Raw genomic sequence first — 27711 nt, forward strand, 5'->3', positions numbered from 1 at the left:
GCTCGGAGAACACACAAAGCATTTGCAGGGCCTTGGGTTGGATCCCAGACACCAGCAAATAAGAACAAAGATTTCTTGCTAGACATTGAGTCCATGCTGTGCCCTAACCTTCGTGTTCTGCGTCCAGGAAAGGCACTGCACTATCAGATGCCCTGAATACCTCCAGACTCAGCCTCCAGGTCGATCCCAGGTTCAACACTGAGACATCCTGTCCCAGGCCATCCTACAACAACCATCTTTCATATAGTTGGGGTTTTGTGGATCTGCTCCCCTGCCCTCTGGGCAGCCTTTGGGTCCATGTCCTGCATCTCCACCAGCAGTACTTTCCGCACCTTGGAAAGGGGAACCTGAGAAAGTGACCTCGGTCTGTACAGACAGATCCTCAGACCTTTACCTAAATTATCTGAGTAAATGGGCTTCTGGAGCCTTCTCCACAGGATACAACGTCAACCACTCAGGATGAATGACAAAAGCATTTTATTGGGGATGAAAAGAGGCGAACAGGGTTGAACAAGACACCAAGCAGTCTTTGTTGTAACCTTGCAGAGTCCATTGCTGCCAGGTGGCGGAGAATGACCATAGTTGTAGCAGGTGGATGTCCAGGATCTGGTGGAGGGCGGTGTGACTGGAGGGGCCGCATGTGACCCTGATCGTTTTGAAGAAGGAGTTTCTGGTCTACATCCCTTCTGTCCATTGGGGTGAAATCAGACACCCCTCCCACTGCAGGAGGGTCACCAAGAAGCTACCAAGCTCCGAAAGGGCAGAGGTCACACCACAGCCAGGATCATCCCGGAACTGAGGGACCAGGGCAGAGGGGAGGAGACTCTGACAAGATGAGCACTGGGAAGGAAGCGGGAGAGGAGGTGAAGGAGCTTGAGACACCAGCAATGGCCGACCCTGCTGGGCTCCGGGCATCAGGACCCCGTCTCTTCTATCGCTGGGACCTCTTGGTCACGGTGGTGGTAGAGGTGATCTTGGTACCAGAACTGCCGTAGACGCCACCACCAAATCCAAAGCCACTTCCAGAACCAGAACCAGAGCCGAAACCACTACCCAGGCCAAGACCAATGCCGGCACTACCGCCAAGGCAGGCACTGCCGCCAATGCTGGCACTGCCGCCGACCACCGCTGGAAGGAGAGAGGAAGCGCAGTTATTCTCAGTCCCAGTAGTCCCCAGCCCAGACCCAGAGGACTAGATGACGCGGTGCAGAAGGTACTTACAGATGCTCACAGCACTCTGGCATTCTCCAGACATCCTGTTGGGGAGAAAGAGTCATGAGCCATGCAGAACAGAACCCCACGTCCTTCCACACAGCTGAGTATCAAGCCTATGCTCTGCTGGTCCTGGTCAGAAAGTACCAAGACATCACTGCAGCAAGAAGTCCAGCAGAGTCCTGACCCCCCCAAACCCAAGCCTCCCGCACCTGCACTCCTCGCCCTCCAGCAGCTTGCGGTAGGTGGCGATCTCCACATCCAGGGCCAGCTTGACATTCATCAGAGCCTGGTAATCACGCAGCAGCCGAGCCAGGTCCTCCTTGGCCTTCTGCAGGGCAGCCTCCAGCTCTGTACGTTTGCTGTAGGCATCTTTGAGGGCCACCTCCCCACGCTGCTCTGCATCAGCCACAGATGCCTGCAGAGTCTGGCACTGTAGACAGGGACATTGATGGGCAACATCAGTTCCCTGCTTCAGAGAACTTCATACCTGTTCCTCCTCCTGGGCCATCTTCCCTTGGTTAAGATGCTAGAATTCTGTTCATTCTTCTCCCCATCTTTCCTGACTCAAGAGTCCCATTCCTAATTGGGTGGTGGTGGCACACACCTTTAATCCCAGCACTTGGGAGGCAGAGGCAGGTGGATCTCTGAGGCCAGCCTGATCTACAGATCAAGTCCCAGGACAGCCAGGGATATACAAAGAAACCCTGTCTCAGAAAAAAAAGAGTCCCATTCCTTCCAGACAGAACACTTCCATGCAGGCATGAGGGAAGACCGCAGAGCTCACCCATAAATAACCTCATCAGACCAACAAGATAAAGATATACAAAAACCAGGGAAGACTAGCCAGGAGCCCTGTGTTTGGGATATCACATCATATTACACAAGGCATTCTGAGATCTGTGTGGTTGGTATCATGAGGTACCAAGGCCGTATAGGCAAGCCTAGAGTCTCCCAGCCTCGCGCCTTCTCTGCTTGTCCCTCCATAAAGGCACCCACACCCACCTGCTTCTTGATGTTCTCAATCTCTGCCCGCAGCCTCTGGATCATCCTGTTGAGTTCTGAGATCTCGTTCTTGGTACTCTTCAGGCTATCTCCTTGTTGGTCAGCTGAATTCTGGAGCTGCTGGACCTGATTCCCAGGGGAACAGGGCTCTAAGGTTATACGGCAGACCCCGTGAGGGTAAGCACAAGTGAAACGGTAGTACCAAATGCCATGAGAGCCCAAGTCAAACAAGGATCAATGGTACCTAGAGGATCCACTCATCTCACACACCTACCTTGATCTGGTACCAGGACTCGACCTCAGCCTTGCTCCTCTGGGCAATCTCCTCATACTGGGCTCGGACCTCAGCAATGATGCAATCCAGGTCCAGGTTCCGGTTATTGTCCATGGACAGCACCACAGATGTGTCTGAGACGTGTGTCTGCATCTGGGACAGCTCCTACAAGGCCCATGTCTCACATCAGACCCCGGTAGAGTCAGTCTCCCCGGATCTCTGACACCATCCCCCCATTTCCATGGAAATGACTGTGAAACAGGTCTGATGGAACCAGAGTTAATAGTCCCCATGTGTAGGGAGAGGGGAGAGAGAGAAATAAACAGTTGGTGACATCTCTGGACAAAAAAGCAATGGTTCTAGTCTGTACTGATCCTCAAGGACATAAACGCTCTGAGTGTAATGAGGCAGGGGCTCTGTGTGTGGGGTGGAAGACAATAGAATGGAAACATGACGAGCAGCAGTGGCTTCTCCCCATGCAACCTCCAGCTCTAAGTCCTCTTCATCTGGTCCTGAGAAACTCGGCACTGAGTCTCTCACTTTGGTCTTTTCTCTCCATGATCTTTCCAAGAACCCACTGCCTTGACATAAATTGTTGGAATCTACTAAGAATCATGACTTCCAACCCACAGCCTCATCCTAGATAGGGGTCGCCCTCCTCTAAATGGAGGACAGAGGCCTCACCGCTTCATAGAGGACCCTCAGGAAGTTGATCTCATCCTTAAGGCTGTCCACCTTGGCCTCCAAGTCCACCTTGATCATGTAGGCAGCATCCACATCCTACAGAGGTAGAAGAGGAGAAAAAAGAGGAGGATGAAGAAGGGGGAAGAAGAGATAAGGGGCAGGAAGTACAGCTGATCAACACCTCCAGGTGCCCTGATAGCGTTTTACAGCAAAGGTGGTAGGGGAATCACCTGATGTGTCCGCCACTAAAGCCCTCAGGATACATGACGTTCACTGTCTAGACACGTTTTCCTGACACACTTACTTCCTTACAGATCTCACCCCGTTACCCCCACTTCCTTTGATACCACAATCCCAGACAGAGCCAAGGAAGATCTTTATCTTCCTTGCAGAGATGGGCTAAACACGTGACTTAAGCCAAGAGCCACTTCCAACAGGGAGGGGCGCCGCGAGCTCTTCCCGCCGTCCTTCCTGGCTTACTTTCTTCAGGACCACAAAGTCGTTCTCCGCAGCTGTGCGCTTGTTGATCTCATCTTCGTACCTGGGGGTGGGGACAGGAAGGCAAGACCACCATGAGCTACTTTTCTAAGCTCCACTGCTTATTCCCAAACATCTAAGAGTTTGGAAACATCCAGATCATAAGCAGCACTCAAGTGTGCTATCCATGAGGCCAACACCTTGGCCCTGGTTTTTTCAGAGACAATAAAAACAAGCATCAGAAAGACTGTTTTCAGGGGACAAGATGTGAGGGGAAACCTCAGTGCAGTGGTGAGATTAGATCATTGGGAAGACTGCCCTGATTTTAAATTCTAGGCAAACACTCTAGTTCCCCTTTCTCGGTGTGTGAATGTGCTCATTTTCTCAGCCCCATCCTCCAGAGAGCAAAGTAAAGCTACTGTGTATTGCTTGTCCATTGTATGTCCTATCTGCCCTCTCCCTACTCCCTATTCCATTCAGCTCTCACAACCATAAGGTAAGAATACTACTCCTATTAAAGACTAAAAAAGCCAAAGCTCAGAGATTTTAAGAAACTCACCTAAGGTCACACACACACACACACACACACACACACACACACACACACACACACCACAAATTAGCATTCAGTTGGCTCCACCTCTTTCCAATCTATATATCAATCTATATTCCAACCTATGGCCAGGCTAATGCTGCTATCCATTTTTTTTTTCTGAACCTCTTTGTACCCAGCAAACCCTGGAACCTAAATCTACCACTGATCAAAGCAGCTAGTGGCCCCTTGGCCTCTGCCTGTGAAAACGTGACCATTTGAATATGAGGGTTGGCTTAGAGGAGCTTTCGCCCAGCTGTGGATTCCTCAGGTCCCAAGCCGCTGGAGAGGAGCCTGGATGTGGGCCAGCCCTCCCTCTCTTCACGTACTTGGCCTTGAAGTCCTCCACACTGTCCTGCATGAGCTTCAGCTCTGACTGTAGGCGCCCTTTGTCATTGGTCAGAGAGTCCAGATGTTTCCTCAGGGCATTGATGTAAGTCTCAAAGAAAGGATCCAGGTTTCTGGGGGATGTGCTGGTGGTCTGCTGCTGGAGGAGGTTCCATTTGGTCTCCAGGACCTTGTTCTGCTGTTCTAAAAACCGCACCTGTTGGTGAAAAAGGACACAAGCTGCTAGTAAGGGCCAGAAGCTGCAGCAGGAGGGTGGTCTGCAGCCAGTTCCAGCCTAGGTGGTCCAGGCAGCCAGATCACCCAAGAGTCACCCAGCTTGCGCCACCACATAGCAAGCCCAGGGCACCATCATGACAAGCACACCCTGGGCCCATAGCTGTCTGAGGGACACATAGCTTGGAGAACAAGTGTAGGGTTGACAGTACAGCAGGTACACAGCTTTCTAACCACAACAGACCCAGGACCCAGAACAGAAGTGTCTGTGAAATCATCGAATCAAGTGTGACCAGGAGGTACAAGCACAGTTGGCCGCTGCTTACGTTCAAGGGATCCTAACCCACAAAGAAGAACAGACACATTCACCAGAGACTTCGAAAATAAGCTAAGCATGGCGGTGTGCCTGTGTGATCCAGAAATCCGGAGGCTGAGGCAGGAAGGCCATGAGTTTGAAGCCAACATGAGCTACAGAGGAAACCCTTGTTTCCTGATCTGTATGCAGCTAAGTCCATACATGTTCTGAGACTCAGCTAGAATCCACCCTGACAAGGACTTCCTGGAGCCTTCCCTCTCTAAAGCACCTAGCCAGGCCAGTGGAAGGAGTGGCCTAGCAGAGCATCTCCATGTTATACACAACAAATGAGAGTCCCACCTCTGAACCCAAAAGGTGAGAGGAAAAGGGATGTGGCAAGAAGGCACCAAAAGGTCTCAGTCTGGTGTTCCAGTCTGTATCCCTGGGGTCACAGTAAAGCCTCCACTATAGGCTTCTCTGAGCCAGTGGGAAGAGCAAGTGTACCCACACATTCTCTTCAAGGTGGTTCGCTCTTGTCTCAAATACCTAAAGGAACCAAAACCTTGATGCACAGTGACCCAGAACAGCCTGAGCAGGAGCATCACACTGGTCCCTAGCAATGGAGTTCTGAGTAACTAGACTCCATGATGCATGGCCACAATTGAGCCTACACAGGGGGATCTCCAGCTCTTGCAGGAGAAGGGAAGCTGGGTTAGAAAAGGAAAGAGCATCCCCTCTGCACTTCAAGCAGCCTCAGAAATGAGTGGTTTCACCCAGAGGCAGAAGTAGGTACGAGATGACCTCCTGGCTAAGACCCATGGCCGCAGGACTCATTCCCACCACCCTCTGCTCATGTCGGGCTCACTCGCCTTGTCAATGAAGGAAGCGAATTTGTTGTTGAGGGTCTTGATCTGCTCACGCTCTGCGGTGCGGACTTTCTGGATCTCTGGGTCAATCTCCACCTGAAGAGGTGTCAGCAGACTCTGGTTGATGGTGACTTCCTGAATACCTCCAGCAGGACAGACGGGGAAGCCAGGACCACCTCGACCATTGAAGGAACCTCCAAAGCCACCGCCAAAGCCGCCAGCCCCGAACCCGGCACCGAAGCCTCCAACACCGTAGCCTCCGGCACCACCGTATCCTCCGGCACCACCGTAGCCACCGCCTTGGCAGGACCCAGCCACACTCATGGAGATACTCTTGTGACCCCCGAGGTTGTAGAGACTCCTGCTGCCAAAGCCCCCAGAGGAACACCGGCCTGCACCCCCAGACATGGAGGCCGAGCTGAAGGCCACCCGCTTGACTCCGGCGGCAACGGCTGAGCCGCTGCTAAAGCCCCGGGAGACTCCGCGGACACTTGGCTGTCTGGCAATCATGGCTGAGAGAGGAGGCAGCTGCGGTGAGCGTGGAGCAGAAGCGAAGCGAGGGCCAGGTCGTGAATGCCAGAGCCCTTGGCCCTTGTTGCTTATATGGGCTGGAGCAGCAGGGTTTGGTTTCAGGGGCATAAAGGGAAAAATCCGAAGCATCCCTGGGCTGGGCCTTTGGCACAGGCCCATCTTTCTTGCACCTGTTGAGCATGTCACTAAACACACCTACAGAAGTCACTGGGAGGACAAGGCTTACGGTCCCGTCCCCTCCCTGAGCTGGTGCCCGAGGGCCTCCTGCATCACAGCCCACCTGGCTCAGCCCTGCCAAGCCCCACTGCCCTTCCACCTCCCTGGCCAGCCTCACGGGGCTCCTGCTCCAGACACATAGCCCTGTCACCCCTAATTTCATGCCACAGACTCTGGGACCTAGAACCTGGGTTCCAGGACACAGCCTGCCACTGCCAGGCTACACACCCTGACCTGAACAAGCCGCTCTCTGAGCTCAGCCTCGGTACTCATAAATTGGAGAGAATGCAAATATTTACCTTTCCTCTCAAGACAAGTGAGATCATGATCATGGATGGATGCTCAGTAAGCTGTCACAAGCTGCTCTCAGGCTCTGTATCCATCATTCTTATCCTCCATTTGTCGTTGGCCCTGTGTTCACCTAGGAAACGAGGCTCTTTTCTTACAGTTCCAGCCTGGTAGCCTTTCCAAGCAAGATCCAAAGGAGCTCCTGTCTGGGATTTCACCATGTGGCCTGCGGCCACCCTGGGGCCCACTGGGCTTCCCCAGAGCATAGGACATTTGGTTTTTCCAATGTGATCCCAGAATTTTGGAAAGAAGTTCCTAACATTCTCGATTCTGAGGACAGCTTCGGCAGAATGGTGACAGTTCAGGCCCCTCCTCCCAGCCGTGTATAAGATGCAAAGTCCTATTTTTACTCCTAGAATTTGGGATCCTCCTAACTGAACTATATCAGATTTCTCACTAACTAGCTGTGCAGCCTAGGGTGGTCACCTGACCCTCTGAGCCCAGCCAACTCATATGTAAAACAAGACATGTCCCTGTGCATAGTTGATAAGACAATGTACCCAAGGTACCCAGTGCATTGGAGGCCAACGGGCACTCATTCTCATCCTGTCCAGGCACTAGGAAATCCAATGCGTCTGTGTTCCCTCCTCCATCCATCACTGAGGAAATGGCCCAGATGTGCGAAGGAGCAGCCACCAGCAACCTAGATAACCCTACAGGCCTGAGCCACCCATGTCAATGAAACATGTTCCCCAAAAGCTTCCCTGATGCACAAAGAACTCAGGGTAGGGATCGGGGAGATGAGCATGGGTCCGGCCCTAGGGATGGAGCTACAGGGAAGACCAGACTAGACAGTTCAGCTGTCAGTCCTCGAAACTCTCCCCCACCTCCTCTGCCCTGACACTGTCCAGCCGGCCACAGCAAACCTACTCGGGGCCTGGGAGGGTCAGAGCCCAGACTGGGAGGGCAGGAACCCAGATGTGCACAGAAAGCTGGAGCCGGTGAGCATGACAGAGCAGGGAGGTGCTGCCCCTCTGCTTCTGTGTTTGCTGGGCACCAGTTTTGAGCCAAGCTCTGTGATTCAAAAGACAAAAGGACTATGGGACACTGCATCCAGGCCTATGCATGCCCACCCTAGTCTGAGGGTAGGTGTGGCTTAGCCAGAAGGTGGCAAAACTCCAGATTTCAAGGACCATCTGATGCAGGTGGTGGGGGTGCAGGGTGTTTTGAGAGCCACCCTCTTGCCCTTCTCTCTACACACACACACACACACACCCAGATCTCACCTCTAACCTCCATAGGTGCCAGATAAAGCCCCAGGGGGCTCATGGCATACTTCTGGGTCTTGTATGTGGGACTATAATACTCCAAACTTGGGAGAAAATTACACAAGTGCATGGTCATGTCAAGTACTGAATAAAAAGGAAGTCAGAGCCAGACAGTGATGGCGCATGCCTTTAATTCCAGCACTCTGGAGGCAAAGGCAGGCAGATCTCTGTGAGTTTGGGGCCAGCCTGGTCTACAGAGAGAGTTCCAGGACAGCCAAGGATACACAGAGACACTCTGTCTTGAAAAACAAAAAGAACAAAAGAAGAAGAAGAAGCCGGGACTAGGGGATTTTGAGAGAAATGACACATAATAATACACAGTCCCCCTAATTTTGTGCCTGGGGATCATCCAAACCACGAAGCCATGACTGAAGACTTCCCTGATAGTTACTTGAAGCATATGCCTGTTCCTTCAAGTCAAAAAGCAGAATAGAGAAGCCCAGTGCATTCTGGGTAGAAGCAACTCTCTTAGAATGTCTGTTGTATGCACAACACCAGGAACTTTTCTTGGGACACTTTTATTCTTCTCAGCCATTCTAGCAAAGAGACATTGAGGCTCAGAAAGGTTGTCTTTCTTTCCTGAGATTTAACAGCTCAAAAATAATGGGCATAAGAGGCCAGTGCTGTAGGCTTGAGCTTAAAGCTCATGACCTTAGCTTTCTGTTCACTGTTTTATGTGGGTGTCTACCCCGTGCAGAATTCTCAGCCACCCACAGTTGATGACCCTCCAGAACAGCAGCAGAGTCTTGGGGAAACACGGCATGCTCCAGCTCAGTCCTTTCTGTCCCTACTCTGTGTGACTGGTGACTTGGTTTGGGTGACCCTGTCCTAACAGATATTCATTAAGTCATGACATGGTCCTCAAAGGCCAATCTTGTGCCATCCAATTAACTAAATACAAATTAATGTAATTGTAAATTATAAACATATATAAACCCAGATCAAACAAGAAGAATGTTCTGTTCTCAATGTATATCCTGTGAGTTTATTAAAACAGAATTGCTGATACTTTGCAGAATCCTCAACCCGTAGATAAGAAACTGCAGGTAGACACAAGCAAGAACTTCCCAAGTGAGATGGTTTAGTCCCTGTGGTAAGGGAAGCAAAGAAGAGGGTTTTTTGGGGTTTTTTCCCCCATTCTAGATGGGGCATGACAAAAACAAGTGTCCACCAGGAGGTGACAATTGAACACTGGTCTCACACTCCCGCTGTAGCCCTGTGCACACACAGCTTTGGCTTTTGCTACTGCCCTTGGTGACCCTGCTTCCTTTGGCCACCTGCCCAAGCCTGGCTCTGAGAAGTAAGCCAGATGCTGTCAGGCATGGAGCAGGAGTGGGAGGGTGTGTTCGTTCAGAGCTTTCTGAGTGCAGGAGGCGAAGCCTTCCCATTCAACCTGGGATTACAGATCCTGAGGCCTCTGTCACTGTCAGCCCCAACCTGCAGAGCAGTGTGGGAAAGGATCTTGCCTTCCCTGGTCAGGTGGGTTCCCTGGCCCCACTGGGTCACCTAATCTCAATTGCCCCATGGCCTGAGTCACTCTGAGGGAGCCAGAGCCAGCAGAGGGATCAGAAATCCTGCATGAAAGAGGCCTGCACTCGGGAGGCCCCGGGGAGCTGGAAGGAAGGTAGGGCTCTTCAGGCCAGGGCCAGAAAAGGTCATGGATCAGCTAGCTTGGTCTCTTGCCCCTGGCATGTGCCAGCAGGGGCTTTCAACCCTTCCCATAGCCAAACACTCTTGCTGAAGCTTTCAGACAACAGGGACAGAAACCGAGCTATAGTACAGCAGCCCTACCCTTGCAGCTGGCCTTCCCTCCCCACCCGCTGAAGCCCTCAACTAGGAGTGCCCCATGGGAAGGATCCCAGTCTACAAAGTCACTTCTGAGCTTGATGACAAGCTGGGTAAAACTATATTGCTCAGCTTCTAGACCCTAAATTTACCTTAAGTGGAGCCATTAACTTCTGGTGGCTTTCAGGCACAAGTGTCCCCTCCAGATTCCCACCACCACCACCACCGGCAGTCTTTCTCTCCCATGAAATAACAGTTTGGACCGACTGCCTACCAATTTCTTTTTCTCTGTGGGTGGCATAACCCAACGAGGAGCTTGGGCTTTGAGGCAACTTTTTTTTTTTTTTTTTTTTTTTTTTTTGGATTCTACATCCAGCTCTGTGGCCCTAAAACGTTACTTAACCACTCTGTGCCTTATTTTCCTCATCTGGAAATGGGGTTGTTGGAGAGACTGGGTTAGCCTCTCAGAGTGCTTAAATCAGAGACTGTTGGAGAGATTGAGTTAGCCTCTTGGAGAATCCAAGTGCCTAAGCTCTCATCCCCAAAAGTCTCATCCCAAGTGCATGAGGAGCCCCTGGAGGAAAAGCTCAGTGGAGGTGGAGGTGTGGGGAGTGTTGTTTGCCAAGTCAAGGTGCTGTGTCCCCTGGTTGGGAAATAGGATTTGGTTCAGAACCTCGGCTCGTATCCCCCAGCCTTGACACCAACCTTCCTGAGTCCTCTGGGGAGCACAACTAAGAGCATAGGCTCCCGTGCTCAGCAGTGCTCAGCAGCACTCGGGCAGCAGAGGAAGCTCTGACTGAGCACAGGCTGTGGGCAGGGTGGAACAGGGGAGAGATAGCTGGGCCTCCACCTTTTACATGTCAGTGAGGAGTGGAGTCCAGGCTGGGGAGGAGGTGCAGGCAGGTGAGCAGGAAAGGAGGTGACCTGGGAGACAGGAAGCAGAGAGGGTGAAGGAACTTCAGTAGCAGAGGGACCTGGAAAGCCCTAGCCCCCACTCACTTGTCACTACAGGGGGCACGCAAGCTGACTCCTAAGAGCCTCCATTACCGGAGTTAGAAAATGGAGAGCCCTGGGTCCCTGTTGAATCCTGGAGCAAAGTAATGTATCTATAAAGCACACAGTCCAATTAAATGTGTGTTTGTATTGGTGACCAGATGCGGGGGGGGGGGGGTGGAATCACCTGAGGTGTGTGCAGAGAATCCAGGGAAGGGAAGGGGGCTAGGGGAGGGCTCCCTAAGCCACATGCTTTCCATGTCCCCTCACAGCTGCTCTTTCTACAAAGGAAGAAACTAGGCTCAGGACTGTGCCCAAGTTCACACAGCTAATAGTGGCAAAGGTGAGATCTGACCAAAGCCCGCCTGGTTCTGAAGGCAGGAGGAGTGTAGAAGTCTGCACCTGTGCCCTGAGTGCTGCCCAATGGCACATGCCAGTTCCCCAGGGATTCAGACTGGAGCCACAGGCAGCTTGCTGTAGTTGCTGTTTATTGAGACACATCACAGGCACAGACAGGGGCTAGGACATGAGGTGGCAAAGGTGACGTCTGGTGAGAAACTGAGGAGGTTGGAGGGCTCTGGGAACCACTGCTGCCTCCTCTCTCCTCCTCCAGCTTGCCCTAAACTCAGAGCACATCTGCTGAGGTGAACGAGTAGAAATGGACATCCTCCTTCCTCTATCAAAATGGTCAGGTCACCCCAAGTCATCCAGCTGGTGACCCTAACCTCCCTCCCATCCCACTGCATCACCAAGGAGAAAAATCTGAGTGAATTTGAGCCCTTTCCCAAATGCAAATCGTATGAAAATTGTGCACTAAGAATACTCAGCCCCCGCGGTGCTGTGAAGGCGTGGCCAGCTCAAGGACCGCAGCCCAGCCCCGCCCACAAAGCCTTGCTGCTAGTATCTCCGGCTAGAGGTCTTGACCGTGGTGGTCTTCCGCAGGATGGAGGTTCCCCCGGAGACCTGCCCGCCCTTGGCAGTGCCGTAGCTCACGTTGGCACTGAAGCCACCCTTGCTGGCCGCACCAGCCCCGCCCAGAGAGAGGCCGCTCCCGAAGCTGGTCGCGCCGCCCGCACACACCGAGGTAGAGTTGCCAGTCACCGCTGCAAAGCAAAGGCTCTGGCTTAGTGGAGCTGTCGGAGCCAGGAGGGGACAGGGGGATCCCAGAAATCCCCCCAAAGGACTAGAGCAGGGTAATGCGGCAAACCGCTGGAAGATCACACTGCCGGACCCTTAACCCTGACTCTCCAAGAAGGGCCCCTTAGGACCTGGACCGGGAAGCACGGGCGGGGAGGGGCGGGGAGGGGCCGGGAGGGTGGCAGTACTTACAGATACTGACTGCGCTGGGACACTCTCCGGACATCCTAGGGGAAACAAGAGCCCGGAGTGGTCAGCGGTCTGGAAATCCATGTTTAAACCTTTCCTCCCTCCCCTCGCCTCTACACGCAACCAACTTGGTGCCAGGGCCTGAGGACAAGACCCAGAGATATGAGTAGTAGGGGTATGCGGCAATCCAGGACTCAAGGCCTCCCAGCAAAGCCTAAAGACAGCTCTGCAGGAGGCTTGGAAGCCTCCCTTCACTCCCACTTCCTGTAGGGACACTGAGAGCACCCCACATCCCTAAGGACAGAACCTCCTGTCTTTCCCAATGGAAGGAGTTGAGCCTGATCTGGCCAAATAAACCTTGATGCTGAGCAGGGACACCCCAAAGGATATGAATAGTCAGTTCATCCAGGAAGTGAACAGCAGAAACAGGGGAGCTGGGAGTTGGAGGAGAGCCCTAGAGCACCACCACCACCACCCTCTGTCCCACCCACAGACTCCAGGTCTCCCCAAGGTGTGCAGAGGGGCAGAGGGGCTGCCACCTGCTCTCCTCGCTCTCCAGTAGCTTGCGGTAGGTGGCGATCTCCACATCCAAGGCCAGCTTGACATTCATGAGAGACTGGTAATCACGAAGCAGCCTGGCCAGGTCCTCCTTGGCCTGGTGCAGGGCTGTGTCTAGATCTCCAAGCTTCTTCTTGGCATCCTTGAGCGCCATCTCCCCACGCTGCTCCGCTTCTGCGATGGCGGTCTGCAGCTGCTGGCACTGCCCACAGGAAAGTAGCATTGGGAACACCTTCCAGGGTTATCCCATTCATCTCTTTGCTCTCAAGCCAGAAGCCCCACACCCTACCCAACCAACTTGGGAAAAGCAGAAGGAGACATTGTAACTGAAAGGGAATTAATAAGAGAACTGAGAAAACCCAGAAGTCTAATCACAGTCCCTCCTTCAGATTCCCCCAAGGCTTTGGAAGAAGTGAAATGAGTAATACAACCTGACTGCCCGGCAAGTGCTGTGTTCTGACTATAGAAGAAGCCACACTGCTTGGCCATACCTACATAGAGTCAGCACCATAGACCCTTTTGCCCCGCCCCCTGACATCCTGGAGACAAGATAAACTCACCGCTTTGAAGGAAGTCATTCCACTTGCTCTAGCACTTATATACTCTGTGACCTTCAGCAAGTCCCTTCCCCTGTCTGAACCCCAGTTACTTGTCCTAGGAGCCCCTTCCCAAAAGGAGCAGGTTGATCTTGATAGGTCAGACTTGGAGTTTTCCAGGCTGACCCTGTGGCCTACCTGCTTCTTGGTTGCATCCACCTCACTCTGCAGTCTCTGGATGGTGCGGGTGAGCTCTGCAATCTCATTTTTGGTGTCTCGAAGGCTGTCCCCATGTTTCCCAGCTGTCACCTGCAGCTCTTCATACTGGAGGCCGGAAAAAGTGTCAGTGACTATTGAAAACCTGCTGGCTAACTGTTAGCCTCAGAGCCCACCCTCTTCTGGAAGTCCCGTGAGAGCTGAGTAGACCAGGTCCTAGGGCTCCAAGAGCCCAGTAGGCTGGGCCTCTTCAGGGGAGGAGGTTCATCCACCACCTGCACACCCAAGCTAGTCCTCTGCTCACCTTGGTCTGGTACCAGGACTCAGCCTCAGCCCGGCTCTTCTGGGCAATCAGTTCATACTGGGCTTTGACCTCAGCGATGATGCTGTCCAAGTCCAGGCTGCGGTTGTTGTCCATGGAGAGCACAACATTGGTGTCAGACACATGGGTCTGCACTTGGCTCAGCTCCTAAAGAAAAAGGAGTAGCTACCACCAGAGCCCTGCTCCAAGCCTTAGACAGAAGCAAGGGATGGAGAACAGGACCCTTGCATGGCCTCGGAGGGACATCCTAGGCTTCCTCAGGATCCACTCTAGAAAGAATCTACCACTGAAAAAGAACCTCCATCTCTTGGATGACATAGGCGTTCATCTTCACTGTTGATCCACAGGCCTCCCGCTGAGAGATCTGGGGGGGGGGGGATGAGGGAAGTGTCCCTTCCTGCCCTGTGCCACTCTGGCTCAGTGCTAGCACATTCACTGGTTTCTGTGATCCTCACAGAAACCTCCCAGCTAGCCTGAAAGCTACTTCTGTGCCCCCAGGGCAGGCAGCATGCTCAGAGACACCTGCTCCACCATCCATAGTGATCCTGATGATAAGGGCGGAGAGAGACTCACACCAGAGTACCAGGTGCAGGGGGAAGGGGTGACATTGGAACCAAACAGTGACAAAGCCCGGATGGCTTCGGACAATCCCTGCACTAGACTATGATGTTCTCAAGATGTCCTTGCTTTTCTAGGGCCACCAACTTTTTAAAAGATGCCTTGGTGACTGGGAAGGTGATGTGAAGATAACGGAAGTTGAGGGTCTGTGATATGTTCACCGGATCACAACTTCATTGGCTCCCAGGAGCTCTGCCTCAGTTGCCCCTTGGCTCCCTGAGCCGGTACCAGACTGCCCTCAACTCCAGCTGGAAAACTGTTTGTGCTTTTGGTCCCTCCTCATAGACTCCCTGACGAGCAGAGTATCTTCCCTCCAAGGGCAAAGGGCTGCTGAGCATGGTGGCTCCTGCCTGCGCTCACAGCACTCAGGAGTCCATGGCCAAAGGACGGCTGTAACTTGAAACCATCCTGGGCTACATAGTTTCCAAGCAGCCTGGGCTACACAGTAAGTTTCCAAGGAGCCGGGGCTACAGTATGAGTCTCTGTCTTGAAAAAAAGATTTAAAATGCCTTCCGTATTCTCACTGCGTCTCTAGCATCTCTCACACACAGCCCAGGGGACTATGGCAGACAGAGAGAGAGAGAGACACAACACTCTTCCCTTTCTGAGCAGCCACTGCGGTGCGGTCACCAGCCTGGCCACGCAGCAAGCAAGATGGGTTAGAATTCAGGACAAACTTCTTTTTTTTTTTGTTCCATAGAGAGATGAAGTCACTTGCCCTAAATCAAAAAGCAGTAAGAGAAGCTCTTGTCAACCCCTTGGCAGCCTGACCTCGAACCTGAGATGACTCAGACCAAAAAAAAAAAAAAAAAGCTAAGAGATGGAGGCCAAAACCATACCTAACTGACGTGGGATGTTGGCTGTGCTCTAAGCACAAAGGTGGGGAGAAATGAGTCACTGCAACTGTGGAAAGGAGAAGTGGCAGAAGTTGGGGGACAAGCTACTCCTGGCCTGCTATGTACCAGCAGTCTCAAAGAACTTGACATTCTATGTGTGTCATTATGTGAGTCTCAAAGAACCGACATTCTATGTGTGTCATTATGGTGTATGGTGGCTGCGAGGGTTCAGATCAGACATGGACACGGTGGGTGCTCAGGAAATCCACTCATCTGCTCAGATTCCTGAAGGTTAAGGGGCCCCAAGGCCTCCTTGTCCCAGATGACTCATCACGGCCCTGTGTGCCTGTTATCCTCTGGGACACCCAGTCAGCATCGCCTCCCAGCTCCAGCACCCCAAACCCCAACCTCAGGCCACCACAGAGCAGCCTGTGGCCTGAGTAGAATCAACCTGGAATTTGTAAAGCAACAGGACAGAAACCCTCCACCCAATGGCAACCTCCGTAGTGACTGGTGTCATGACATAACACGGAGAGAAAGGTCCAGGTGTTCCGTGAAGCAGAGCCAGTGAAAATACACAGGAAGAGCCCCTCGGCAGGGAAAGTACGTGTCCACAGACGTCAGGGACACTAAGGTGGAGGACGGTGGAGGTACCCAGGCAAACGAGCCAGAGAGACAGAAGTGGAGTCATGGGGGGAGCTGGATCCTTGGATGTCCCCCAGGCTGGAGAGGGGACTCAAATGCTGTTTTCATGTCAGTGAGACATTCAGTAAGAACCAGCTCACCCTCCAGGTTTCCTTTAGATTTGGCATGGCCAAAACCAGAGCATGGAATTGAATCCTGAGTGCCAGATTAGCCACCACGACTGGAAAGAGAACCATTGGTCTGGTCCTCCTCCTTCCGTGAAAGGAAGCCCTGATGGATGAAGAAGCCCTGATGGATGACAGGAAGTGATCCCCCAGCTACCTTCTCTTTCTACAGCTTCATTTCATTCTCCCACCTACTCGATGCCCAACTTGCCAACTTCCTGCCACCCCAGACACTGCACCCTTTGATGCCAAGTCCCTGCTCAGCTGGGCCCTTCCTGTGTCTGCTTCTGGAGTCTGGCTCTTCCTTAAGATCTCTTGCAGGTATTGTCTCCTCAGAGGACTTCCCTTCCTGCCCTCCGGAGCCCCCACCACAGCCTCCCTGTGCCTTGGCACCCTGAGTCTGTCCCAACAGGGCTTTCCTCATTTCAGAACCCGGCCCCAAGGGCAGGAACTTTGCCTTACTTGTTATGTGGGAGGAACCCCATAAATGCTTGTTAAGTGAACAAGGCAAGGCAGAAGAGAGGGATGCCGAGTGAGCCAGCCAGCCTTGTGCTTTGGATAGAGCGATGCCAAATCTGAAACACTGAGAACAGACGACTGAGCTTGAGGGTGGATGGGAGAGCCCTCACTCCTGAGAGACCACCAGGGAATCCCAGCAAAGAGACATGGGAAACACTCAGACTCCTTTATGGCAAGCTCCACCTAGCTAACCAGATGGAAGAAAGCAGAAGAGCCCAGCAGACCGGGAAATACAAGAGGAAAGGGACACCAGACTAATGTCTGCAGAAGACCTGGACGCTAACTCAACTACCGCATCACCTGCCTCAGCTCCAGCACAGAGAACAGTCTTCAGACTGGAAACAGAAACCCAAGATAGACTTGGAACATGTAAGAGAGGCCTTGGCGTAGGCAACCTCAGAGTCCGGGGGGGGGGGGGGGGGGGGCAGATCCTAGGAGGCCCTGGGGAAGGCCAAGAAGATGAACACTGAGCCATCCCAGAGAAACAGGGATGAGGAGTCCAGAGCCCAAGCGCAAATGCCCTGCTCCTCAGAGGGAAGAGGTCAGGATGCAAAGGAAGGAATTATAAAACATGGAAGGAGGCATGGAGCCACCAAGAGTTGCCTGAGGAAATGTAAAACCAAGCAGGTCTCATTTTCACACATGAGTGTGTTGCTAGATAGCCAAAAAACTTACCGTGAACACTATCTGACCTTTCCAGAAATCCCAAAAAATAAGACGAGAGAGAGTGGGGAGATCACTCAGGCAGTAAATGTTTGTTATACAAGCATGAGTTAGGATCCAAGCAGCTGTGTAAAAAGCTTGGTGTGTGCCTTGTAACACCACTGGAGTGCAGGGAGACGGGTGGATCCCCAAGGCTCAATGTGAGACCTTGTCTCAAAAAATTATAGTGGAGAGCACTTGAGGAAGATACCCAAAGTCAACTTCTGCCCCGCCCCCTTTCATTGCAAATAATTATGAATATAATTTAATTTAAAAAATAAGACAAGACAGGTGGTGATGGCGCACACCTTTAAACCCAGCCCTCGGGAGGCAGAGGCAGGTGGATCTCTGTGAGTTCGAGGCCAGCCTGGTCTACAAGGCAAGTTGCAGGACAGTCAGGATTGTTACACAGAGAAACCCTGTCTCAAAAGGGAAAAAAGGAAAATAAGACATGGTAATGTGCCCCAGAAGATAGTATATTAAATAGATTGGGGACAGGCCTTCATTATGTATAGTCCAAGCTGGCCTTGAACTTGGGCCTCTTGCCTCAGCTTCCCAAGTACTGAGATTACAGTCATAAGGTACCACACCATCTTGGTTAGGTGAATGTTGAAGTAGCTGGGGTGCTTTAGCTACACAATCTTGATTAATAAAATGACAGAATTTTGGAAAGTCACCAATGGAGAGCTTAGGGCTCTGTTCTTGACCTTGATTGTCTTCTTGCCTCCATCAATGGCTTATGTGGGAATGTTGTCAAAGACCAAAACAGGAGGGTCTGGGTGAGTAACTTAGTTCATGGAGTGCTTATCTAGCATGCACAAAGCCCTGGGTTCAAGCCAGGAGTGGTGGTGTACACCTGTAATCTTAGTCAACACAGGAAGATGAAGAGTTCAGTCAGTCTCAGCTACATAGCAAGTTTGAGACTAGCCTGGGGTACATGAGTCCCTCAAAAAAACAATAATCATAAAAATATTTTAATTTAAAAATTCTAAACAGAACATTTACCCAGTTTTTTTTTAAAGGCACCACTAACTCATGGGATAGGACGATCCAGTTCCCAAGTGCCTACATGGCATTGCTTGATGGTACACACTCCAGTAGCAGTATAAGGGAGGAAGAGAGACATTAACTCTTGCGTTTTGTATAAAAATTCAGCTAGCACAAGGTGTGGTGGACCATGCCTATAGTCTTAGCGCTTGGTGGGCAAGCTGAGGCAGGAAAAGGGCTGTGAGTGTCAGACCAGGATGGATTATATAGCCAGGGCTTGTTTGAAAAACTAATCTCTGGAGATGGAGCTCAGTGGCATAGCACTTGCCTACACACACACACACACACACACACACACACACACACACACACACACACACATACACATACACATACTTTTTTTTTCAACTACCCAATTATTGGAGAAAAGTGTGTGTACATCACTCTTAAAAGCATCCATGTGAAAATCTCCAGAAACTGTCTAAACATCCAGAATGACAAGGTGGTATCTAAAACACAGTACACAAACTAAAGGAATGTTGGGGTGCAAGAATAGATGTCTGTTTGCCTTCCCCGCCCATCTGCTTGCTAAATACTAAGAGCCCTGTTGTCTGGCTTCTCATATCCCTCAGGTTTTTGTTTCTTCATCGTCATAAGATTCAAGTCAACATTTTGTTGTTTTTGTTTGGTTTTGGTTTTGGTTTTTTGAGACAGAGTTTCTCCGTGTAACAACCCTGGCTGTCCTGGAACTCACTTATGTAGACCAGGCTGGCCTCGAACTCACAGAGATCCACCTGCCTCTGCCTCCAGTGCTGGGATTAAAGGCGTGCGCCACCACCGCCCAGCCTTAGTCACCTTTTAACAGAGCTCTCAGTGGGGGCAACACCTGACCTCACAGGCAGTGGGCACCCCACCTCCTGGAGGATTCAAGTAGAGGCTGCATGATCCCCTGTCTGGATGGCACAGAAAGGGGTTTTACCCTGGATGGAAGGTTAGCTGTGAGGTCCCTGCTGATGCTAGGAATATCTGCTTCTCTAATAAATTCCCACTAAACTCAACCTTCTGGACCCAGTCTCCGAGGATCCCTGTCTCCTGGGATTGGTCCTGGACTCACTGAACTACCCGCCACCCTACCAGACAAACCTGGAGCACAATCCCTGTTTGCCTATCCCTGCTGCCCCATTACAAACTGATCAGGCAAAGGGCACTGCCTCTACAGTTACTCTGTACCACAGTACCATTGGCTTTCAAATGGGCACAATAGTAGCACCTACACTATGGAGCTGTTAAGAGGATTATGCACAAAGTTGGCCCAGGGCCTGGCCCTGTTGAACGCATCTACTATATGAGAGGTAATACTCATTAAAAGGGTGAGTTCCCAACTTTTTTCTTTTTGAGACCGTGTCTCTCTGTGTCACCCTGGATGGCCTACAACATCTTCATAGACCAGGCTGGCCCCAAATTCACACCACCTGCCTCTGCCTCCAAATGCTAGGATTAAAGGCTTGGTCCTGTAGGCTCCAAACTTTTACCAATTTAGTTACACTGGTGAGCTCACGCCTTCATGGGAGACTCTCCAGTGATACATAAATGTATTCAAATCATGTCTGTCCATTTGTCTCCTCACCGCCTCAAAGAGATGTTGCAGGAATTCAATCTCCTGGTTCAAGGTGTCCACTTTGCCATGCAGATCCATTCTGCCCATATATGCAGCATCTACATCCTGAAGAGAGGGAGAGAGCAGAATGCTCAGACCAGAGTCCAGTTCTCTGCAGATCCACCCAGGCCCCTGGCAGCCAAAGGACCTCCTCCCCCAGCTTGGCCACCCCACACACCTTCTTGAGCAACACAAATTCATTCTCCAAGGCAGTGCGCTTGTTGATTTCATCCTCGTACCTGTAACACAGGGAAGGCTCAGGTCAGCTCAGTCCAGTTCTGTCTTTTAGGCAGTGGGCTCATGACTCCCAGAAAGACTTGATAGGTTTCTCCCTCCACCCAGAAACATCTTTGGGGAACAGTTCTTTAATACTACCAACCAGTGAAGAAGCTGGGGTGATGTCTTTATTTAAACACTTTCTTCCCCTTTTTTGAAGAAAGGGGCACTGAATTTGCACAATGTTATGGCACTGTGGGACTGCCATCTCTTTGGATCCGAGCCCTTGGAGGTGCTACCAGACAGAACAGCTGTGTCAACAGTGATTAACCTCTGTCTCCACTTTCAACAACATGCTGCCATTTGAAACAACTCCTGCCCAACTGCTTCTGCTGAGACTAAGGTTTAGAAATTGCCAGTGTCAAGTTATGAGAAAAGTTTTTTGTTGCTTGTTTGCTTGTTTGTTTGTTGTTTTTGAGACAGGGTTTCTCTGCGTAGCCCTGGCTGTCCTGGAACTTGCTCTATAGACTAGGCTGGACTCAAACTCAGAGATCCGCCTGCCTTTGCCTGGGAGAAATTATTTTAAAATTACACTTAAATGTTATAAATATATGTACTGCCAACCATGTTGTAGGAAGGTCATTTGGATCTCATTTCAAATGCTCAATTTTCTAAGTTTATGGTATTTATGGAGCAGCTGAAAATTCCAAACTAGGTATTCCATGAGGCTGAGGAACTAGTATTCTGAACATTTTAGATATGATTGTGGCATTGTGCTTAAGTTTTGTTAGGTCGAGTTAGGCAAATGGACTATAGAAACATACCTGTTGGGGTTTGAATTAAGACTGTGTGAGAATGTAAGGAACTTGGGATACAGGCATAGGAACATCCGATGTTGGTATTTCTCAAGAAGGGACTGTGGAATGCCAACATAAGAAAGAGCATGGGAGTGCCAGTGGCCTTCCTCAGTTTCTAGAGAATAGTTAGGGCATGTGATGTTCCTGTACCTCAGACGTTTTTCTGAAGAAAAAATAGCATTGTTGTGCTTTATATAACCTTGAGCATGTTGGGCTGGGAAGCAGCCTCTACTGCTGACCTGTAAACTTGCAATTGTTATAACTGTAGTAAGAAAAATGAGTCTTGGGCTTGGCTGCCCCAGGCCCCTGGTTTCCTGTGTCAGTTCTGGCTTTACTCGGGAGAGGTGATTTGACCAACCTCTCACGTGTGCCTAGTAAACATATTTATGAATGAAGTTACAAGATGACTAGACTTGCTTGGAGACAAAAAGGGAGGAGGCAGGAAAAGAGAGGGACAAAATGAGATTGGCTGAGCCGAATGTCAATGACAAGAGCATAGGGTTTGGGACACTATTCCCCTACCTTATAAATTAAAATTATGAAACTAAGTGCAGTGGGTGACTCACACATGTATTCCCTGAGACTGAGGCAGGAGGATCACCAAGAGGTCAAAGCTAGCCTGGGCTAAGAATGAGACCTTGTCTCAAAAAGACAAATAATAGTAGTAGTAGCGGTGGTGGTAGTAGTGGTAATAATAATAATAATAATAATAATAATAATAATAATAATAACAAAATAAATAAATGAAAAAAATCACAAACATGCCAATGCCCCAGGCCCCCAGCAGGGTCGCTCTCCCTGGGTTGGGGGAGGGGTAGTTCTTTTCCACAGTGTCACATTATATCCCTCACTTGTTCTTGAAGTCCTCCAGATTGTCTTGCACGCTCCTCAGCTCCATATCCAGCCTCCCACGCTCGCTCTGCTTGGCATCCAGCTGCCTCCTCAGGTTGCTCAGGAAAGTCTCAAAGAAAGGCTCCAGGCTCTGGGCGACCCCTACGTTCTGGCTCTGTTCCTGCAGCAGGGCCCACTTGGTCTCCAGCACCTTGTTCTGCTGCTCCAGGAAACGTACCTGGCCAGGGAAAAAAGGATGGGTGGACGTCATCTGGGGAGCCTCGTCTAGCACCCCGGGGGCCGGCATCATTGAGGTGGTGCAGCATCACCTACATCTCACTGGGAAGGAACAATTCTGCTCGAACGACAGTCCACACAGATGGAGAAGACTCCGGAGTTAACAAACACGCTCCTGAGCTCATGTTAGTGTGCTGGTAACCGAGCTAAGCACCTGGTTCTCTGTTTCACTTTCTCACTTGTCGTGAGTGAAACTGGATGAGGTCAGTGTTTATGAGACCAATCCTGCATCAAAGTCAACTGTCAAAAATATCAGAGAGATGGATGGCACTGGCAAGATGGCTCAGCAGTTAAGAGCACTGGCTGATCTTCTAGAGGACCCAAATTCAATTCCTAGCACCCACACAGCAGCTCACAAAAGAACCAAAAGTCACCGGGGGAGAAGGTGAGAAGTGGGCGGCGGCACTTGCCTCATCCTCTGTTATCCAGGTTCCACCTCCACAGCAACCCTGGCCCAGTCACATGACCAGGAGCTCTGTAGCAGGTGCACTTTGGTGCTCAAGACTATGCGGTTCTGCAACCTACTTCACAGTTTCATCTCTGCTGTCAAGTACCTGTGTGATCCTGGGCAAGTCACAGGACCACTCTAAGCCTCTGTTTTCACATCGTTGAAATGGACAAAGCCTCACCCACCCTGACTCCTCATGGAACCCTGTGGGTGCCACATGAGAAAGGGGATGGGGCCCTTCTGTGTTCAAAGTTCAAATCACGGACCCAATGAGTTATCCCTCAGACCTTCGTCATGACCCCACTACCTAGGCTCAGAGCCAAGGTACACAGTGCTAACAGAATGGAGCAAGAAATGCTAGACAGTGGCACCAGAGCCATCCCAGTCACCCTGTAGGTGAGACAAGGACCCAGGACACTCAAAGAGCATAATAGTCAAACCGTATGGTGGCCACCCTCCTCACTGTCCACCCCAGCCTGAGCTTCTTGGCCGGAACAGGGAACCAGAAAAGGAGAAGTAATGAGGGTTTCCTTTGTACCCCATGTTCTGATTGTAACTGACCCCAAGGCTTCTCCAGCTGGAGAGGACAGACAGGGTCCCAAGGCTTCAACCTGGGATAATTTGTATGATTCCTCAGCCATGCATGGTTGCCCACAGCTATAAAATGACACAAGTCATTAAAGGCCACCTCCCTAACAGGAACACTGAGGACCACACATGTTTTGATTATGAGGTAAGGCTGCTGCTTAACGGTATGAAAGGCTCCAACGCAGTCAGATGGGCTGGGCACCTCGTCACCTGAGGCACTCTCACAGCAGAAACCTCAGCCATCAGGTTTCAACCCCAACTCAAGGTAGGCAGAAACCACAGTCATCCCACCCTGCCTACCTAGTGCATATGGCTGAATCTCCCTTTGCCCAGACCACCCTCCATTAGAGGTCCAGCTTCCAGCCCCCCAACCCCAATTGTGCCCCACCCACCTTGTCGATGAAGGACGCAAACTTGTTGTTGAGGGTCTTGATCTGCTCGCGCTCCTGGGTGCGTACCCGCTGGATCTCAGGGTCTATCTCCACATTGAGAGGTGTCAGCAGACTCTGGTTGACAGTGACTTCCTGAATTCCCCCAGGAGGACAGACTGGCCCAAATGTCTGCCTGCCAGCCCCTAGGCCCACATAGGCCCCACTGCCAAAGCCTCCTAGTGCCCGGCCAGAGGAGGCTCCACCAGCCACACTGACAGAGATGTTCTTGCCTCCCAAATTATAGAGGCTTCGGCTGCCAAAGCCCCCAGAGCCGGGGCAAGAGCGGACCACACCGCCACTGCCGCTGCCGCTGCTCCTGGACATGGTCACCGAGCTGTAGCTGGTTCGCATCCGACTCCCGCCCCCTCCGCTGGCTGAGTTAGAGCTGAAGCCTCCCTTCGTGGAGTAAGTCTGCCGAGACACAGAGGACCTCATGACTGACGGCAAGTGGGGAAGCAGCCGGGAGCTGAGGGAGCAGCTGGGAGCTGGAAGGAGCAGCTGCGAGCCAAGGGAGCTAGCACAGTGAGCTGCTGAGCCGCCAAGGGCCTTTTTATCTTTTCCCAGCGGGGCTGGCCCTGGGTTCCACATTCCTGCTGTGATTACCACAGGTGAGAGGGAGGGGCCTTGTGGGCCTGGGGGGAGCCCCTCTCCCCGAGGATATGGGAGGGCCCCTCTCAGCCATCACCCAGACTGGAGAGCTGTACCTAAGCAGAGACTACTTGGGGCGAGAAGCACACACCCCCACCCCCACCCCTAGCCCCCGCAGGCTCTCCTCACTTGGAACAGGATGATAGGGCTCCCACGGCTACCCTCACCACCCAGTGGCTGACTTGGTCTCCTCCTACCCAGCCCTGATGGCCTGCCGTCAATGGGGCTCTGTTTTGTGGGGTTTGTCCCAGGGCCCTGTGGTAAGCCAAGGCCCCGGGGCCCAGGGCTGTGCAGGTGGCAAGGGAAGACGCATTGGGCAATGGGTTGTGGAGAGAGTGCCCAGGCCTGCTCCAGTCCCACCCTCCCAGCCCACGGCCTCCTGTCTCTTGGCACTTCCAGCGTGGGGGGCACAGGTGACAGCGTAGGGGTGGGGCAGCTGCTCTTCTGTCTATCCTGGCAGGTGTCTGCTGGGTGGAAACCCTGTGTGGGGCAAAGAGGATCCAAGGACAAAAGGAGGGTCCCTGCCCAGCCGTTGGTCCGGCTGGGCACACAATGTGGGTTGGAAGGCTTTGGCTCAAACTAGGCATGGTGGTACACACCTATAATCCCAGCACTGCAGAGGCCCAAGGCAGGAGTATCAGAAGTTCAAGGGCAGCCTGGGTTCCATGAGACTCTGTCTCAAAACCAAAACATAAAAAATAAAAGACAAAAAACAAAAAAGAAAGAAAAAAAAGGAAGGAAGGAAGGAAGGAAGGAAAGAAGGAAGAAAGGAAGAAAAGAAAGGCCTGGTCTCCTCAGACGGGTATTATGGCTTAGGACCTCAGCTGTCTTTCCCGGGGCTAGAAGTGGGCAGGGAGCTCTGACCACCCCTAAGCTCCTCCTTGGTGGAGCCTTCCAGCAGAGCCCAGCCATTTTGGAGTATCTAAAGGTGTACATATATCCAAGAGGCCCCAAATGGCTCATGCTGTACCCCATCATCCTTCTCCTTCCCTATCCACCAGGAGTCCACATGCTCAGTTCCTAAGGGCAATGTCACTTTACATCATCTCCCACTCTCTTCTCAGTCAGGTTTCTAGAACCAAGCACAGCCGGAACAGCGCTGGAGAGACTTCAGATGCAGGATCCCAGACCGTGGAAGAGGGCCTCGAGACCAGCCCTCCTCACCTCTTCATCGTTCAGGGAGAGGAGAGTCCAGAAGAGACAGAGACCGGCTTAAGGCAAGGATGGAGGCAATGTTTGCTCTGCCAGGCCAGAGCTGAGATGCTCAGCCGGCTTGGACCCTAACAGAGAAGCGCAGGACCTCAGTGAGGCTCCAAAGGAGGCTGAGGGATCTTTCATGGGAAGTTTAAGCAGCCCTCACTTACTTGAAGCACTGAATTCAGCTCCTACCTGGGGTGAAGAGCCACAGAACTAGCCCCTTGACACCACCAAAAAGATTGCCTTCCCCACTTGCAGTTAGGACGCCAGGCATCTGAGAAAGCTCAACTCTCAACCTCCATGGTGGCGCAGCCCACCATGGAAGTCCTTTGGGGAAACAACAGCCTTAGACAGAGCCATCCTCTCCCACCAGCCACCTCAGGCTGAGAGCACTTTCTCAGGCTCCCTTATCTCTGCCTGGCAGCGTGGGAGAGGAGGTAGTTGTGAGTGGAGCTTAGCCTCCAGGCTGCTGTTGTGGTCCCCTAGGCAGGAAGATGATGTCAGTCAGTGTTGTGAGTCACCGTGCGGCCAGAGTGGTGGGAGTCAGGCTGTAAACATGAACATACCCCACCCCAAAGACTACATTCAGGCATGCAATTCATTTACGTATTTACTGGGCACACTCTCGGTGCCAGGCTTTGCACCAGGAGTTAATAAGCTAGTGGCAGACGCCCATGCGGCCCAGGCCCACTCTTGGGTGACAAAGATGTTGCTCACAGACAGTCTCGCCTTCCCAGCCAGCCAGATCACCACGGACCCAGGAAGGGTCGTGTGAGGTTGCTTTGCCTCTTCAGCCCTTACTCCCAGCTCTGTAGCTCCGTTGCTGTTTTTAGACATTAAACTCAAACCTTCTTTGGAAGTCTTTCTGCAGAGCACACACACACACACACACACACACACACACACACACACACACACACACAAATAATAATAATAATAATAATGTAGAAAAAAGTTCCCTATTTGGTTGGTGTGATGGCTCACGTCTGTAATCACAGTATTGGGAGGTTAAGACAGGATGGTGATGAGTTGGAGGATAGCCTGATTTACATAGTTTCAGGCCAGTTTGGAGAGTGAGACCTGTAAACTCATATTTAATTATTTAAAGAACCGGAAGTCCCCCACAGGAAGCACAATGGAGGCCCCAGCAGTCAAGGACATTCTCAAGGCAGCTTCTGCGGTCCGCTTTGGTGATATCTGTGCTTTGCATGGGCATTTAAGCCAGGCGGTGGTGGCACACGCCTATAATCCCAGCACTCAGGAGGTAGAGCCAGGCAGATCTCTGTGAGTTCAAGGCCAGCCTGGTCTACAGAGCGAAATCCAGGACAGGCACCAAAACTACACAGAGAAACCCTGTCTCAAAACAAACAAACAAACAAAAAAGAACCCACCCCCAACCCCCAGACAAACACCCCCAGCTGGTTTAGACTGTGGGTCCCTCCCCAAGAGCCCCACCAAAGCACAGTGGTAAAGAAAATTGTCCTCACGTGGTGAAGGGAATGAAAGTATCCTGCGGAACCACTCGGCCGGGCTGCTCTGTCTGAGGCTGTGCTGTGCAGTGAGAGGTGGTGATGTTGATATTGTTGCTGTTGCTGTTGTTTCATTGTCTATTTGTTCTGAGGTGGGATCTCACTCTGCAGCTCAGGCTGTCCTTGAACTCATGACAATCTTCTGTCCTCCACCTCCTAAATACTGAGGTTACAGACCCAGCTACCTCGCCGGGTTGTTCTTAGAGTCTTCTTATGGATGAGGAGACTAAAGCATGGGGAGGCCACCCCACTGAGGCAAAATCACGGCACTAGGATGGCAGGCTTTGGACCGGAGCACCCTCCCATGTCTCCTGCACACAGTATGCACGGCTTCTTCCCAGATAAGTGAGGAAGAATCCGTGGCCACCTTTTCCCTGGTTCAGCAGCAGAATTTCAAGACATCCCTCAGCCCGGGCCACAGAGCTGACAGCATAGCCAGGCTGATCCCTCTCCAGGCCCCAGGACAGGAAAGGGAT

General features: G+C 51.7%; 2 protein-coding genes across 2 annotated transcripts; both read right to left on the reverse strand.

Annotated features, from left to right (window-relative positions):
• Window positions 1-652: 652 nt before the first annotated feature.
• Krt4 (keratin 4) lies at window positions 653-6515 on the reverse strand. The gene is made up of 9 exons (XM_052747547.1): window positions 5970-6515; window positions 4574-4788; window positions 3656-3716; window positions 3176-3271; window positions 2492-2656; window positions 2218-2343; window positions 1425-1645; window positions 1222-1256; window positions 653-1128 (listed from the first exon to the last, which is right to left on the reverse strand). Exons 1-9 carry the CDS (start codon window positions 6474-6476, stop codon window positions 932-934), a joined length of 1623 nt encoding a protein of 540 aa, XP_052603507.1. The 5' UTR covers window positions 6477-6515; the 3' UTR covers window positions 653-931.
• Window positions 6516-11583: 5068 nt separating this feature from the next.
• Krt79 (keratin 79) lies at window positions 11584-24450 on the reverse strand. Its single transcript, XM_052749032.1, has 9 exons — window positions 23823-24450; window positions 22118-22335; window positions 20372-20432; window positions 20164-20259; window positions 14048-14212; window positions 13726-13851; window positions 12973-13193; window positions 12437-12471; window positions 11584-12210 (listed from the first exon to the last, which is right to left on the reverse strand). The coding sequence occupies exons 1-9, from the start codon at window positions 24447-24449 to the stop codon at window positions 12005-12007; spliced, it is 1755 nt and encodes a 584-aa protein (XP_052604992.1). The 5' UTR covers window position 24450; the 3' UTR covers window positions 11584-12004.
• Between the last annotated feature and the right edge of the window lie 3261 nt (window positions 24451-27711).

Source organism: Peromyscus californicus, unplaced genomic scaffold (assembly GCF_007827085.1).
Source record: "Peromyscus californicus insignis strain IS unplaced genomic scaffold, ASM782708v3 Scaffold_20__1_contigs__length_68692818, whole genome shotgun sequence".
Classification (NCBI taxonomy): domain Eukaryota; kingdom Metazoa; phylum Chordata; class Mammalia; order Rodentia; family Cricetidae; genus Peromyscus; species Peromyscus californicus.